At 35.6% G+C, this 16,843-nt stretch overlaps 1 protein-coding gene across 4 annotated transcripts in view; it reads left to right on the forward strand.

Annotated features, from left to right (window-relative positions):
- The window catches only part of NBEA (neurobeachin), a 448,312-nt gene that overhangs the window by 74,985 nt on the left and 356,484 nt on the right, over window positions 1–16,843 (forward strand). For all 4 annotated transcript variants that reach the window (XM_062487643.1, XM_062487641.1, XM_062487644.1 and 1 more), the window contains exons 2-5: window positions 3,351–3,582; window positions 9,895–9,995; window positions 10,247–10,342; window positions 12,684–12,805. In XM_062487643.1, the coding sequence (XP_062343627.1) occupies window positions 3,351–3,582; window positions 9,895–9,995; window positions 10,247–10,342; window positions 12,684–12,805 (551 nt within the window). The remainder of the gene's footprint in view (window positions 1–3,350; window positions 3,583–9,894; window positions 9,996–10,246; window positions 10,343–12,683; window positions 12,806–16,843) is intronic.

A 16,843-nucleotide genomic window follows, 5' to 3' on the forward strand; every position in this document is an offset into this window, starting at 1 on the left:
TTCCTTGTCATATTAGATTTCTTTTCATCAAGACTATTAATACTTTTAATTAATGATGAATTTAGAATGAGTAATTTAAAGAAGTCACCTCCCCCTGCCTTCCTAAATTTTTGCTATCATTGTCAATCTGTTCATTAATTTGTTTCCTTTACTAAGGAAGTTGATTTTAATGATAATTATAATAATTTTTGCTGTCTGAAATATGCTTAAGCTGAAGTTAAGGGCTAATGGGAACATTTTAATGTTTTCTTTGTTGAAACAAGCAGTCACCCTGATGGGCTATACCTTTCTTGTTGCCAGTTGTACAGGTGAAATAATTGTAGCATCTGCTGGATAGTCTGTAGCCCAGGAGTGGATTGTCCATAGAACCAATTTTGCTGGCATTCAGTGTATTTTTTGATGCAGATTTTCTGAGATTTTTGTAGAATGGGATGTCTTGGTTTTAATAGAACTGAAATATCCTGTCACTTTGGACTGATACTGGAGCTTCATTTCAGTCTCTTAAATGTTACATGTTAGTATATTGATTACATTAGAAAGCAAATACAGTTTAAATTATTTGAATCTGTAGTGAATTATTTCCATCTGTTTTACTGATTATTTTATTAATTTAAATTAACTAGGATTTTACAATGAATAGTGTTTGAGGAAGGGGGATCAGTTTGTACTGCACCTTTTCATTCCAACTGAGGCATTACTGGATTTTTTCCTTGTTTTTAATTCCAACTTATCAAAACCAAATGGTGGGTAGTATATCTAGTCTGAAGGAAGCCTGTCTAAATATTATCACAGAATTTTTGATGTTGATACAGAAGTCTGGAAGCTTTCTGGTCCAACCCTCTTGCAAAAGCCAGTTGTCCAGATCTGTGACCACATGGCTTTTGAATGTATCCAGTGATGAAGACTCAGCAGATGCAATTTTTCATCCTAGATTTCCTCCACAGAAAGAAATGGAGAAAAGTAGACAGTTCCAGGAGGTGTTTAATTTCATCTTGGGATAGTCATCTAAGAGAATTCAATTGAATGTCTTCTGCAGCTGGCTGTTTTACTTCTGGGTTTTAACATAATCTCAGAGACGCTTATCCTGGTGAAGAGAGATCTGAAAACACAACCCAGATTGCTGGTGAAGTATGCATAAGTTGCTGCTGTTTTCAGAAATAAAACTCTGTCTGGATTTCTTGAAATGAGTATGAAAACCCTATGAAACCATTTCATGATTCTAAAGAATGACTATAGAAATAGTGTGCTTCTAATCTTGATTTTTTTTTTTCCCTTTGGTACACATATGTTTACCAAATATGCAAATATATGATATGCAGTCACAAGTTTTAAATTAAAGTACTAATTATAATTAGGATAGTAGTTTTTATTTGAATGTAATTAAATGTCTGAGGAGAACTAAGGAGGTAGTCAGTTTATATATTTAGCGTATTAGAAGCTTTTATGTTACAAAATTATAAATTGGCTATTAGCAATTAATTGATAGGGGAAAAAGTAATTTGCTAGTGAATGAAAAGTATGAATTAGGGTGGAAGCCAAAGCTAGTCCTTGCTTACTTGTATTAATTGTTCGAAGATGGGGTATGAAAGAAGTCTTTGAATATTTGGATAGGTTTAGCCACCAAAAAAAGTTTGCATAATATTTCAACTTGCCTATTTTTTAGAGTTTAATTTGAAGTCAATGCCAACTGCTTTTAAATAGGCCATAGAATTGCCTTCTGTTAAAATTGGCTGTTGAAATTATGCATTTGTAAGATATAATTCTTTTAATATCTTTAATTTAAAACATGTTATTCAAATTTTAATTATATAACTCCATTAAACAAATAGAACCAAAAATCTAAAAAATTCTTTTAATATTAATTTATTCAATTATTTTGTGTAATATATTTACAGTTACTGAGATTAGTGTTACTGACAGGCTCAGAGAGTTGGGTTTGTTCAGCCTGAAGAAGAGAAGGCTCCAGGAAGACTTTATGGTGTTTAAAGAGAGCCTAAAAGAGGGCTGAACAGGGAGTTTTTATGAGGGCATGTACTGATAAGTTAAGGAAAGACCTTAAACTGAAGGGGGGAAGGTCTAGATTAGATATAAGAAAAAAATTCTTTCCTGTGAGAGTGGTGAAATACTGGATCAGGTTGCCCAGAGAGACTGACCAAGGCTGGTTGGGACTCTGAGTAACCTGGTCAAGTGGAGGGTTCCTGCCCATGGCAGTGGGGTTGGAGCTAGATGATCTTTGAGGTCCCTTCCAACTCAAGCCATTCTGTGATTCGATGATTCTATGAAATTTCACATAGTACTTTCAAAATTCTTCAAAGTTACTAGGATAAAGTGGGATGCATGACAGTCAGACTGTTTCCTTCAGAACTGAAAGATGTTTATGCCATTAAAAGGGGGTTGGTTTTTTTAAACTAAATTTCGTATTCAGTTTAGTAGATTATCTTCAGTTCAGCTTTTTAAGTTACAGCAATGACTGATGAAAACTGTTGAATTCCATTCCTGAAGATATATTTGGTCCTGACTATATCTTCTTTTACTGGTTTTCTTTTCCCTACTTCCTAATACATGCCTGGAAGTTGTCCTATTTAATTGGAGCTTAGGACTCTGGCTAGTGTTTTGTCAGTACCTCGATAGATAGGAGTCAGACTGTCATTTCATCAGTACTGCTACCTCACTTCTTTATCTGAGTGCTTGTTCCTTTCCTGGTGCAGTCTCTCCCTTGCACCAGCCAGTAGGTCTCCTTGACCACATGATGAGCTGATGTGTGGTATAATAATGTAAATTTTTATGTCTGTGTTACTCCAGAGCAGATGAGTGGTTCTTTTTCTGAGCATGGCTGCATGACTGTTTGGGTGGGACAATGGAAAAGGCAGTAAGTTCTTCCAGACACTATAACTAAGGGCAAATGTTGGCTTATATCAGGAGAAAAAGTTAAGTTAGTGTCTCTTTATTTTTGAGCAGGCAAATTTCAGAGAATGATAGCAAAGCCTCAATTGCTTCTTGAGCTTTTCAGGTTCTGCACTACATCTGTCTGGGCCAGGCTACCATTTCAGTTACTTCATAGGAAGGAATATTTCAAATATATTTTGATTTTATTTTATTGAGATGCTCTATCCAGCACAGTGACAGAATTGAAGGTAGTATTTTATTATATTGGTGTGTATATTTTTACAAGCTTTGTTTTGCATAGCATGGTTGTTAATTTGCTCTTACAACGTGTAGCTGTGAGTTTCTCCTATCAAAATTACTTCTCTAACCTTGTAAAATATATTCTGTACAGATCACAATGAAGGTATGAGAGACACTAAATTAGGTATTTCACATTGTAATGCTGTTCTTGTTTTCTCTTTTAGCTGGTTGGTGGCGAATTTGATCTAGAGATGAACTTTATAATCCAGGATGCAGAGAGCATTACATGCATGTCAGAGCTTTTGGAGCACTGTGATGTAACGTGCCAAGCAGAAATCTGGAGTATGTTCACAGCAATTCTACGTAAAAGTGTCCGTAATTTACAGACTAGCACGGAAGTTGGCTTAATTGAACAGGTACTGCTGAAGATGAGTACTGTGGACGACATGATTGCAGGTATAAATTGCCAACTGATAAAATAAATATTGCATTCTTGACCTGCCAGTGTTTTGTGATTATGGAAGGGTATGGGATGTTTTGTTTTTTACTTAAAATGATGCTTTCATTAGTAATGCTGTTGAGTCAGAAGTACTTTTTTATTAATTCAGGAAAATGACAAAAATGTATTCTTAGTTTGAAATCTCTGTAGATACATTGTGCAAAATAATTCATTTGAGAAGATACTGTTATCTTAGTGATAAAATAATATCATAATTAAAAATAGTATGTTAGACTTTTTAACTGCAAGGCAATATTTTAGTTTTTATATACATTGGTGATTTTTAATCATGGTGCCAGAATTGCTAGATCCATTTTGAACATAACCTCATCTGACAGTATGGCAGGTATTATTTACAGGTTTGAATGCTGGACATATGGATTATATTAAATAATCATTCCATAATGTATTTCTATATCCCTTTTATGTATTTTCATTTTTTACGTTTGTGTGTTCTAACATGCTATAGCGTATTGCAGCATTAAAAAAATAGCATGCTTTGTTTGTTTACTGTAAATAAGTAATGAAGTAATGAATTACTGCCCAATTAAGGTTTTCATGGTATGTTTGAAGGAGTTTATGATATTCCAGACTACATCTTCTTTGTAAGAGGGTACAGATTATCATCCTGATTGCTTGGATACAAAACAGGTTTACTCATCACATTTAAATATGGCACCTGAAGAGATATATGTGATTACTGTTTATTTTCCCTGAGGTAACTTAGGCAGCTTCTTTCAACACAGTGTGAAAGTAGTTCTTAATTCTTATGTAATTTTTGACTGAAGTTAGGATCCTTATATTGTGAGGCACTTTTGAGAGATTTCAGAGGTTTACCTTCTTTAAATCTAATGTTTTAGTTGTCTTATCTGATTCTTGAGACATATACAGGTTTTGTGGACCAGTAAACTAGTGGGGGTTTCAGACAAGGAGCCAGAAGATAACATTAGGATGAAAATTGGATTACTGAGGAATGATTTTTTTTCTTGTCCTTTTCTCTTTTTGTTTTTTCAGTATAAATGTGTTTGTAATGTTAATTATTTGAAAAGCTATATACTATTTTTTCAAAGCAAGTAATAATCAACTTGTTTAGAAATGTATCTAAATGCTAAAATCATAAGTGTTACGCTAAATGCTATACAGTGAAATTCAGACTGAAGTATAACAGACCAGTAGATTCATAAATTATGATTTTCACCAAATGGGTTTTGTCTTTCAGCATTTGTCAGTCTGGTATGTCAGAATAGTGTCAGGGTAAAGATAAACTTTTATTCCGTGTTGAATATAGCATGTTATATGATGAGAACAAAAAAAATTAAGATAGAAATTTTTCAGGGTTTTACTCAAGGAAATAATGAGTTCTTACATGAGTAATCACACCAACAAAATTTGTCCAGTTTAAGCTCCCATAGGTGTTACTTGTATATGTGGCATACAAGACTGTAATGGTGCCTCCGTTAGAGAGTTTTATTTTTAAACTGTCTTGCCAATTTTAGAGGTCAGAAATCTGGAGTACAGCATCTGGCTTTCAGTAGCATTTGGAAATTGAAAAATCACTCAGAATTTACAGATATTAATATAAACCAGGGATAGTGCATTTTAAAAAAATAAACGAAAAAACAACCTAATGGATATTCTATCTCATTAATCTTTTTTTCTGAGGTGGTCACACAGTGCTTCAGAAAGAGACCTGCAGATAAAACTTCAGTAAGCTTTGTTGTTTGCTATGCCTATATGGATGAAGGGAGTACATATTTAATTTAAAATCAAAACTGAAAATTAGAATTTTGATAATTCTGATTTTAGCTCTGCAGTGTTTCTAATTATCTGAGTATTCATCTATATATCATGAGCAGGGATTGAACAGAATCACACTTCCTAGGGTTTTTCTCTGATAACTGTAAATAGATGATATTTGGAGAGGGTTTTTTTTTTTTTTTGGAACAAGACATGGAAGCAACCAAATTGATCATTTTTCTTTTATTTTGCAATTTCTGTTATCAGCTTAGCTTCCCTTTATAAGTGGTAATAATGTTGGTAATAAGTCAGAAGTAACAAAAAAGGTCATGTAATAACTATTTCAATATTAGGCAAAATCAGCGACAGCTAATGCAGTATCTGAGTTCTCTAACATCCTATGCAGATGTAAGAAATATAGTAAGAAATTTTGTGTTAAAATTATTTCTAACATTAAAGGGAAGATATTTTGAACATGAGCTGTGTTAATTTTTGCTTCTAGGAAGTTAGTATCACTTTTTTCCTAAAACAGTTGCTAATACTCTGTCAGCCCAATGTTTTGAAATTGGCTTTTATCATCTGTAAAGGGTACAGGTTTTCTGGGATTTTTTGGTAATTTGCTTCTCTGGGAGTTGCTTGTTTGTTTTTAGGTCATCTCACTTGTTCCTTTGTGAAACACTTTCATTAAACCTAGATAGGGTTTAAATAGACAAGACAGGCAGCAATGTCTGTTTTATGTTCTGACAGAACACGTTCAGGACCAGTATAATAAGTCTGATTCCACTCTTTTCTGGTTTTATGACAGTAAGACAGCAGCAAATAAGCATGTAGCCAAACTTTTGTGATGAGAAGAACTTTTCTGTTGGTTTAGATGAAGACTCTCAGATTCATGAGGTTTTAAGTACTTTAAAATCACATGAAGTTAGATATTTAAAGATTCTGTGGTGACAAATAAAAGCTTAATAGCTTTCAAAAATCTCAACGGCAACTCAAATGGGCTCAGTTTGCTTTTCAGACGCATCACCTTTCAAGAAAAAATCTTTGTACTGTGACAGTCTGTTACACTAATACAGGGAATGGTCAGCCATTTCATCAATAGTTCAGGAGAAAATATTTTCATTGCTGATTGGTGCTTTTAAATTTTTTTTAAACAGCTGCACAGGATCTTCCTTGAGGGACTCACTTTTTACAGTTCTCTGTTTCCAGGTGATGAGTAGTGAAGCAGATCATCTGCTCTGAGGGACTCTTTGGGATAGTGTGTCTGTAGTTCCATCTGAGAAGTCTGAACGATGGATGAGAAAGTAGCCTGAACTCATAGAGAGTAGATATGTCTCACCTAAGTCACATGTTTTCCCCACAGTTCTGATGTGATGATGTAGGTAATTGTTCTAAAATTTCTGGGACTGAATTCTTAGGCAGTGAAACAAGTTCCTTGTTTTCAAGCAACAATGTTGGATTTTGACTGCTCTGTCATTAATGGGCTGTTACCAAGCTTTCCTCTTTCAACTCATTCCATAAGAAAAATTGCAAAATTATCACATTTTCTATTTACAACCTGTAGAAATTAATTTATATCACCAACAAGGGTTAAAATTCACAATTTCATGGCCATGTAATATTAAGAGCTTAAGAACGTATGAGGCTAGTTTCCTGGAGTTTTCTTTTGAATACTATTAAATGTATCTTCCAAAGTTAATGCCAGACCTTTCATTTTGATATATGTGCATTGTTACTTGAAAGACAGGCAGGGATTTTTCTATCGTATTTTCATATTAAGTGACTGAATTAAGCATTCCTTCAAGGTTGCTGGTTAATTTATAGATCATATGAAAACTGCTTAGTATGAAAGTATTCAGAAGATGCCATTAATAGAAATTAGAAATGCATTAAAAGTGAGAAACTGCCTGTTTTGTCCTTCTGGATTTAGTATTATTATATAAAATCTTTTTCTTTTTCTGAAATGAGATCATGGATTTCAGTTATGTATGTAATCTTATTTAATATTTTTTTAAAAAAGTAGACTTAAAAAAGATCCAGTTGTAGTATGCTTTGTGACTTTTGTTATAGATAAGTGGATTATTAGGATTTATAAACCAGATGGGATTTACTGTTTTATGAGATTTCGAAGAAGTATAAAGTTATGTAATAATTATTTTTAAGTTTTTTAATTGAAACAAGAAACAAACCTTCTTTAGAAGAGTTTACACAAATATCTTTAAGTGGACGTTAGTGCTCCAAATTCCACAGATGTTGTTTGCTTTACCTTTGCTTGTTACTTACTGGGCTTCAATCTTCCAGGTCATTATTTTACCTAGAGTTACACAATTAGGGAGCTTATGTTTGTTTCTCTCCATTAATGTTTAATTCATTACTTATAAATACGTATTTCTAATGCCTGTAGGTTATCCTATCTTCAGTAGAAATAAGAATTTTTTGGTGCATAAGGTAGTAAAGGGCTATAGCAATGAAAAAAGCAGCACATGTTCAGTGATTTTTAAAATTTACCAATAATTTCTGTGTTTGACTGTATTAATTTGCATTTTTTCTCTATGTTACAAGATTTTTTTCTTAAAGGTGTTCTGATTTTCACCAGACAACTTTGCTTCTAACATTTTTTTCTCTGTAAAGGAACCAAAATTTGCAGTCCCTTGGTCTGAAAAGAAAGCTGAAACTACAAAATAGGAATTGATAAATTTTCAGCCAAAGATTAGTATTCACTTGTGCTTATTTCCTTTTCTGAGTGACCTATGTGATTTCCTGTTCCCAGCTTCTGATCATGTACAGGATGTGCCAGCTTCACATTGCAGGCTGGAGACAACAGTGAAGGGGACAGGTACTAGGGGAGCTGAATCATAGAATTCACCACCATGAAAGACAAGACATTTGGCTTCCTTAGGTGTATTTTGTTTTCCCTCATACTGTCACAAATGTATGTGGCACTCTTTTTAAAGGGAGAAATGAGAGAGGGGGGGAAATCTATACCTGGAGATTAGGACTGTATTCAGAATTTGTGGTGAAAATGTCTTCTAAGTTCCAATGCTTTTCTTTTGCCCTTCCTCATATTCTGTTTCACTCACCAAACAGTTTACTATGTCTTCTATAAATTAAATGATATTTAATTCTTCACACATGCCTTTTGCTTGCTAAGGATCAGAGGCTAGTTTCATTGTGTAAAAGATAAATAACTATTAATGCTTTTGCTCAAAACCACATATATATGGATTTGCAAAGAGGAAGTTTTGTTTTAAAACAAAATATGAATGTGAAATATCTTTGGAAATAATTGTTTCTCCTGAAAACTGCTCTTTGTCAGCACCTGTAAGAGGCAACCTTTCACTAATGAGCAAGGATAACATGCAGTCCTGTAAATTATATGTAAACTTGTATGTGGAAATTTGTCTTCTACAGATTTTAGCAGGGAGGCAGGAGAGGGGTGGGGAAATCCTGTGATTTTTGAACAGATTGGGAAAGTATGTTAATGCTGATTCTGTTGTGTCATAGCTCTTTTGTTTTGAAAACTCTGGGCTTCACTGTTTGATCTTTGACTTAAATTCTTATGCCTCCTCTGTGAATATGAGTAATTAGGTTTACCTCCTGCTAGAGGAAGTTGTAATTCTAACTAGTCCATTTCATTCCAGAGAAAAGTGTGGAGTATAAGGAAGGGTTCAACATCCAACAAGCTAACAAATTCTTAAAATTAATTTCTGGGGTTTTAAATAAAAGTTCAAGCACTTTCAGGAATTTTAAACCTGATAGTCTCTGAATGAAGACTGTTGAATGCTCTTACTGTAGAAGTCTATGGGTTTTGAGATGTTGTAATGAAAGCTGGATTCTGTATACCTGTTAGCAGCAATTTTGGTCTCTTCTTTTTATTGTGCTCTTTAATTATTTTCTTGCTATGGTTTTGTTTGTTTGTTTTCCTGTTTTTGTTTCGTTTTTTTTTTGTTGTTGTTGTTGTTTTTGTTTTTGGTTGTTTTTGTGTGTTTTGGGTTTTTTTGTTATTGTTTGGTTGATTGCTGGGTGTTTGGCTAGTTTTGTGGGGGTTTCTTTTGCAGGGGCCGGAGGGAGGTGTTTTTATTTTATTTTCCCGTGGCCTTTGATTACAGTGAAGATCAGAAGCATTATCACTGTAGCAAAAATGGGGGAATGATGCAAATTATAGTATAAAATGCTGGGTTTTGGTAAAGGTAAAGCACCTTTTAGGTCAATTTTTTTTTTTTTTAAATTCTGACTTCAGAGGAAAGAAGGAACTCTTATCCCAAAAATATACAGCAGGAAGGACAAGTTTGTAATGTGTGATGCATGTTGTGCAATTAGAAGAATTAATGCTCTGTAAATGTCATACTTTTTTCAAAGTCTGATGGAAAATTTAACATGAAGTCCTTTGTAAATTATTCAATACAAGTTGGATTTTTTGTATATGTGAATACACTTACTTTTAAAGGTATTAATTCTTTCAGCTTTTTTTGGTTTTGTGTGTGTATCAAGGCGATGAAATTCAGAGTTCAGAATAACTTTATTTTCCTTTGAAGATCTCCTAGTTGATATGTTGGGGGTTCTTGCCAGCTACAGCATCACTGTCAAGGAGTTGAAGCTTTTGTTCAGCATGCTTCGAGGCGAAAATGGAATCTGGGTAAGCTGTGATCAGATAAAGCATTAAGTGTCATTCTATTAGAGCCTGAAGTTAACATAAACTGTCTCCTGGGACATATAAACTTGAATTTGTTTTCTCATGTTGACTGAACATATGTTCAAGAAGTATTTTTGCTAATTATTTTAGAGTTAATTTGGTCTGTTGTTTGAAAACTGTCCACTTTCCATTGTAGCCTAGAGAGTACAAAAATGCTTGTATTGATTTTTGTGCAATTTTCTTTTTTTTCACAGCCAAGACATGCAGTTAAATTATTATCAGTCCTTAATCAGATGCCACAGAGACATGGGCCTGATACCTTTTTCAACTTCCCAGGCTGTAGTGCTGCAGTAAGTTTTCAACCAAAATACTACAATTACAGGAACAAATAAATGCCTTCTCATTTGCATTGCCCTTCCCTTCAGCCTCATTTGGTTTCAGGAATTCTTGAAAAGGAAATGAGAGGGGAAATATGTGTTTGAGTAGCGTAGACATCACCTTCCACAGACTTACATGGTAGCTGTGTTGTTGAGAAGTTGTACTTGTGAGGATGGAATATCAAACAGCAGATTGTGTCTTGGGGACGTTACTGTGAAAGGGAAACCTGAAAATTCCAAAGAACAGTGTTATTTGATTAGAATAATGTAATAAATATTATATAAAGGAGAGAGTTAAGGAAAATCAAACTATGAACTTGTCCATATCATCACAGTTTACAGTGACTGTTTACTCATAAATTTTATTTTAAAGTTGTCATTTTGTCTCATTTCCACCAGCTGTTTCCTGTCCATCAAGGTAGTGGAGATAACTTACAATGGGGAAATTGTAATCCTTTCCAAACCTCCTCAAATAGATATTCTCTCTTCCATTCACTGCACGTACTTTCAAAAAGAAAACCCTACAAGTAAATTAAAGTATTATATACAGATGTATAGCTTATTGAGCGACTAAATACAAACAGTTAATACTGGGAACTAGAAATGTGAGGTACAATTCCATTCTGGTATGGAGTGGTATGTGCTCAGGTAGAATGTGGAATCTTCTAACAGAAAATAATCCTGAGATTCCTGTTTTGTCATGCCAGTGCATGAAGGCTGCTCCACCTGCATTTCATCCATCAATGGTACTGGTATTTTCTTTAAGCCTAAACCATTATGTCCATTCCTTGTGAACAGACTTGTCAGAGTGGCAGATTGTATCTGGGAAGTAAACTGCCTGAAAATCGCTGTTTTACACCTGGGTTATTTTTCGCTAGATTACTTCTTTGATGTTGTTTGATATCCAGCCATAAAAACACATGTCAGCAAAATGCATAAGGCGGATTGTATAAAGAATTAATTACTAAGTTTTGAAAGGGAAAGTGTCATTATCTCCTGCTAAATTACACAGTTAACCACAATTAACCATAGTTAACCTCTCCTACAAGTACATGCCCCAGCAAGACAGCTGTTGCAGAATATGAATGTCCGCAGTGACACATAGTGCTTTGACATTTCTGGGCTTCAGAGGCAAACTCTGATGAAATTTCTCTTAATTTTTTTATCAGAGGTTCAAAAGAAGTTTGCAGGAAGGAATTTCAAATATTCCTTCCTGTCCAAAGATGTGCATCAGTAATGGAAGTTCTTGATTGAAATGCAGATTGAAATGCTTTGTTTGAATCCTTCCAGGATCTTGTTTCACATACTACTCATAATGTACTGCACACCTGTAAATCAAGAAATATGAGTTTCAAATTTACGCTTCTTTATTAGTGCATGTTGGATTACACTATGAGGTTCTGGAGAGGTTATATCCTCTGAAGCGGACTATGGGCAGAAATTTATAAAATGACCCGAAAAACAAAGCACTTCATTAGAAGAAAGATACTGGACAGGACCTAGTTCTCTAGCACTGAGTTAGTTTTCAGGTGTGATGCACAATGTTGACATCAGACAGAGAAACAGCCTAACTTTTAATCAGCATGACAAATACCAGGTTGACCTCTTTAAAGTTAAGTGTGTGCTCGTCATGCATCCAGGACTGCAGTGGCAGTATGAAGGAGCCAAGAGTCTACTCAACTGTGGATATGCTGCTGAGAGCTGCTTAATTCTCCCAGCTGCAGGGCTCTCCCCAGTACTGTGTTATATCTCTACCAGTCTGTGCTAGTGGCATGTTAGTCACTCCAGTTGGAGGACACCTTGTGCTGGTAGAAGTACTACTCCCAGTGTTGTTCCCATTTGTCATGAAGCAGCTCTTCTGCTTCAGGCAGGAAACTGCCTCTAAGGAGGCACGAGCCGTATCCCAAAGGTGTTCCTTGAAATGTTTAGTTTTAACAATGAATCTCTATTTTATGATCTGTTGATTAATTTGATTTTATTTTTATTGATGAGATTAATAATCATTAAAAGCTGAATTTATACGTTAATTTAAGCAGAAGTAATTTTTCTGGTTTTGTTCTCTAATATTGCCCATTCACAAATTTGTGTCCTCTATTGATAGAATTTATGTAGTTAATGTATTTTAAAATAGATAGGAAAAGCAATGCATTAATTCAAAAACACTATTTAAAGGGTTTTTTCTGTATTTCGTATTTGAAAGTTAAAGCAGATCTACAGGTAGAACAATAGTGGATTTTAGAAAGGCATTACTTTTAACAGTATTTCTCAAAAAAAAACCTACTTATTTGTTTCTTTGTTTCTTCCCTCCTTCCAGGCAATTGCATTGCCTCCTATTGCTAAGTGGCCTTATCAAAATGGGTTTACCCTTAACACCTGGTTTCGTATGGATCCACTAAATAATATCAATGTAGATAAGGATAAACCCTATCTCTATTGGTAAGTAGCTTATAATGCTGCAGTTATGGATTGTTCTGTCTTCCTAACAACAGTTAATCTTTCTCATGCTTTTTAGTCCCTGACATGCTTTTGCCCCACCCCTGCCAAATATCTGCAGATTTTAATGGCTGCTCACTGTACATGAACTCTTAGAAAACCATCTGTCCTTTTTGCTTTACAGTTCATAAATCCATACACTCAAGATGTGTGTTTTGCATGTAGATAAACCATAAAATCTGGTGTTGTCGTTTCTTTAGGAATTCTAAGATATATTATTTCTTAGAGCTTTAAATGGAGAATGTTGTTGTATTTTCTGTTTGGTGATTCTCAGCTGATGTCAGTACTACAGAATAAGTCTGTTAAACTCAGAGTGCACAGTTTGCACATTAGCTAAAGGTAATAGAAAGTAGACCTGTTAATATAAAAATGGCTTACTGATCACTGGTTCCCCAAAAATGTGAAAATTTAATGTGAATGTGATGCGCATGAAGGAAAATTAATATACTGATCTCAGAAGGAAATCACAGAATATGTTGAGTTGGAAGTGACACATGAGGATCATTGAGTCAGCCTTGCACAGGACTGTCCCCATTACACCATGTGCCTGAGAGTATTGTCTAACGCTTCTTGAACTCTGTCAAGCTGGTGCTGTGACCACTTCCCTGGGGAGCTGTCCCAGTGCCCAGCCACGTTCTGGGTTATGAACCTTTTCCTCATATCCAACCTAAACCTTCCTCAACACAACTTCAGGCAGCTTCCTCAGGTCCTGTCACTGGTCACTACAGAGCACAGATCAGTGCCTGCCTCTTCAGATCCCCTCTTGAGGAAGCTGTAGCTGCAGTGAGGTCTCCCCTCAGTCTCCTCCAGACTGAACAGACCAAGTGACCTCAGCCATTCCTCATGTGGCTTCTCCTCAAGGCCCTTCACCATCCTTGTGGCTCTCCTCTGAACACTCTTTAGTAGCTTTATAGCCTTCTTACATTGTGGCACCCAGAAGTGCCCCCAGCACTGGAGGTGAGGCTGCCCCAGCTCAGAGCAGAGCAGGACAATCCCCTCCCTTGCCCAGCCCGTGATGCTGTGCCTGATGCACCCCAGGACAGGGCTGGCCCTCCTGGCTGCCAGGGCACTGCTGGCTCAGATTTGACTTGCCACCAACCAGGACCCCCAGGTTCCTTTCCATGGCACTGCTTTCCAGCATATCATTCCCCAGTCTGTCCATCTAGGGTTTCCCCATCCTAGATGCAGATTCCAGCACTTGCCCTTCTTGAACTTCATATGGTTGGTGATCCTTGGTTGGTAAGTCCTCTTATTTGTCAGTCTCTCTGCAGGGACCTCCTTGCCTTCAGATAAGTCTACTCCCCCAGTTTTCTACTGTCTGCAAACATGCTTTTATCTCTTCCAGTCCTGCATCCCAGGCATTTGGATGTTGGAAAAATGTTGGAAAACACACAGCCTAAGATGTAGCTCTGTAGATTTTGTAATGACAGGAGCAATGCAAATTATTAATGTTTTTTATATAGAAGATTAAACCAAGCTCTAATTAATAATTCAAAATAGGAAAAATTTCCATCTAAACTTTACTGAAGTTTCAGACATGAATGTTTGTGTCACACACAATCACCACCAAGAGAAAGATACCAAAGCAAACAATTGTTTTCTTTCAATGTGCTTTATTGCCATGTAATATCTTTCTCAGTTTAACTAGGTGAAAAATGTATCATATAAATAACTCAAAGTTTTCAGTGAGTGCAGTGCCTTTGTGATGTGAGACAGCAGTTACATCAGCTCAACCGTGATGTGAAAACTGATTCTTAAAACTGGGCAAGTGAAGCAAAGAAATGCTTTCAGTTTTGCCAGATGTGAGGGAAATTTGCCACTGTTCTGTTATTAGGGACATGCTAAACCCTGCTTCAACAACTGTAAGCCAGTTTGTTTTCTTCTAAAAAAAAATAATTTTAATTATCTCTGAGGATGATATTGGCAGCTGCTGGCAGTCTCTTAACACTCGTGTATTGGAACAATATTGTAGCTATCTTACCAATTATAAGCTGAGTGTGACAATCCTGGAAGAAAATTAGAAGTCTGACATTTGCATGAACAATAAATAACAACAAAGCAGAGCAGTGAAAATCAAAGGGTAAGGTTCAGAATTCTGTAGCAGAAATTTTAGTATGAGCCAACCAGTGTCATATACCTAGTAGTGAATAATGGGTGCCATGCTTACGGAATGAATAGTCCTATGTTAGAAAGCAGGAATTAGAGCAGGATGTTAAGGATTGTTGACCGTAAAATCCATTTTCCTTGCTCTAGCTAAAAGAGCTAATGTGATCTTTTTAAGGATAGTCTGAACAAACAGAGACAATTATAAAGGTGATGTGATCCTTTGCTGAAATCTTGGCAAAAGCATTACTGGGATGTAATTTGCAATTAAGAATTGCTGTTTCTTTTAAGAGACCTTGGGAAAAACTGGTACTATTTGGAAATAGTACCAGTTGACTATTGAGAACAAACTGTCCCTTAGAAAACACGTTTTATAATGCATGAATGTGGGAGAAGAGACTGTTGAAGATTAGGGTGCAGCTGTATAAGACAGGTGAACAGCATTGAAGGAGAACAAGCTGTAATGCTGATGTGTATTGACCAATCACAAAAGAGTAAAAGGGCACACAGGTGCTATGCATGTGAGAAAAAGGTATAAAGAGTTAGGAGAAGACTAGAAAAGGGAGTTTGCTGGCAGTCCTGTGGGGATGAAGGGTCAGGTGGTCCTGTAGGGAACAGGAAGGAGTTAGCCAGTCATGCAGAAAGAAGGAGGTGGAAGGAAGAGAGAAGAAGTCCCTTTTGCTTGGAGCTGCCTGGGAAGTTTACAGAGAAAAGGTATGCAGGTTTTTACTATAGGATAATAAACTGGTGATGTCAGGCAGTTTGAGACCACCATACAGAGGTGCCAAGCACTGATGCTAACAAATGAATTTTTTAATCTGAGATCCAGGGGGTAGACTGTAAAATAGGAAAATTCAAACTTGTAGATGTGCAGTACTGTGGTCCCTATCACAGTTATAGGGCATAGTAAAATAATAATAATAATCCTTATGATACTTTATTGTACTCAATTAATCCTTATCATACTCAACAGATTGTTGGAAATGGTTCTTTCTTTAAAAATAAGGTGAAGGTTCTTTATCATAAAGACCCTGGAAATTTATAGATATTTAGGGCTCACCTTAAGCATGCTCAGCTGGGAATCCCCTAAATCACTTTACTGTTTCTGCTCAAAAAATGGATGGGTGACTTAATTATTAAGTAAGGCCTGGAATTACATATGATCAATCCAGATGCTAGGATTGATTTCTCCAGGTTTTTTTTTTATTTTTTAAGAGGTGCTTTCTTTCAGATTATTTATCTGGTTCTGTAAAAGAATTAGAAAATTAACTGAGGCTACTTTTTGTCCATAAAAAGTCAAAGTGCTTCCACAAGCATGAAATGGAAGAATGGCTAAAATTTCTGAAAGTGTAGTCTACATTTTAGCTTTGCAGCTATAGAGACAGGGAGGAAAGAAAAAAAAAACCCAAAACCATGCAAAAATCAAGCTGTCTAGTATTTTCAGACCTTCTCTAGGGCTTATGGTAATAGAGATAATATAGAAGAGTTGCGAAAGTCTGTAGTGGAATTCTGAAGTTAGTAGAATTCCAATTTCACCCACACTTTTCAGAAGGCAAGAATGAATTAATAGCTTCTCAATATCTACACTATGATCATATGTCAAATTGCTGATAAAATCCTAAATTGAAGAAACTGGAATCCCCTGAACAGTTTCACTGGAGGATGGAAGAATGCTCTCTTGCTGTGGAATTGTAGTAACATTCAGTAGCTGCTTTAAGAAACTGGCTGAAATGAAACAGAACTGTAAAGATTATGTGAACAAACTCTAGTAAAATTGTGTTCCAGATGCTACAGGAAGTAATTTAAGGCTCATAAAACCATATGGCTGTTGATGGTACTGCTCTTGTTTTCTGCATTTTATCTTTGGATGTGGCAAGT

This window comes from Cinclus cinclus, chromosome 2, assembly GCF_963662255.1.
Source record: "Cinclus cinclus chromosome 2, bCinCin1.1, whole genome shotgun sequence".
In the NCBI taxonomy this organism is placed as follows: Eukaryota; Metazoa; Chordata; class Aves; order Passeriformes; family Cinclidae; genus Cinclus; species Cinclus cinclus.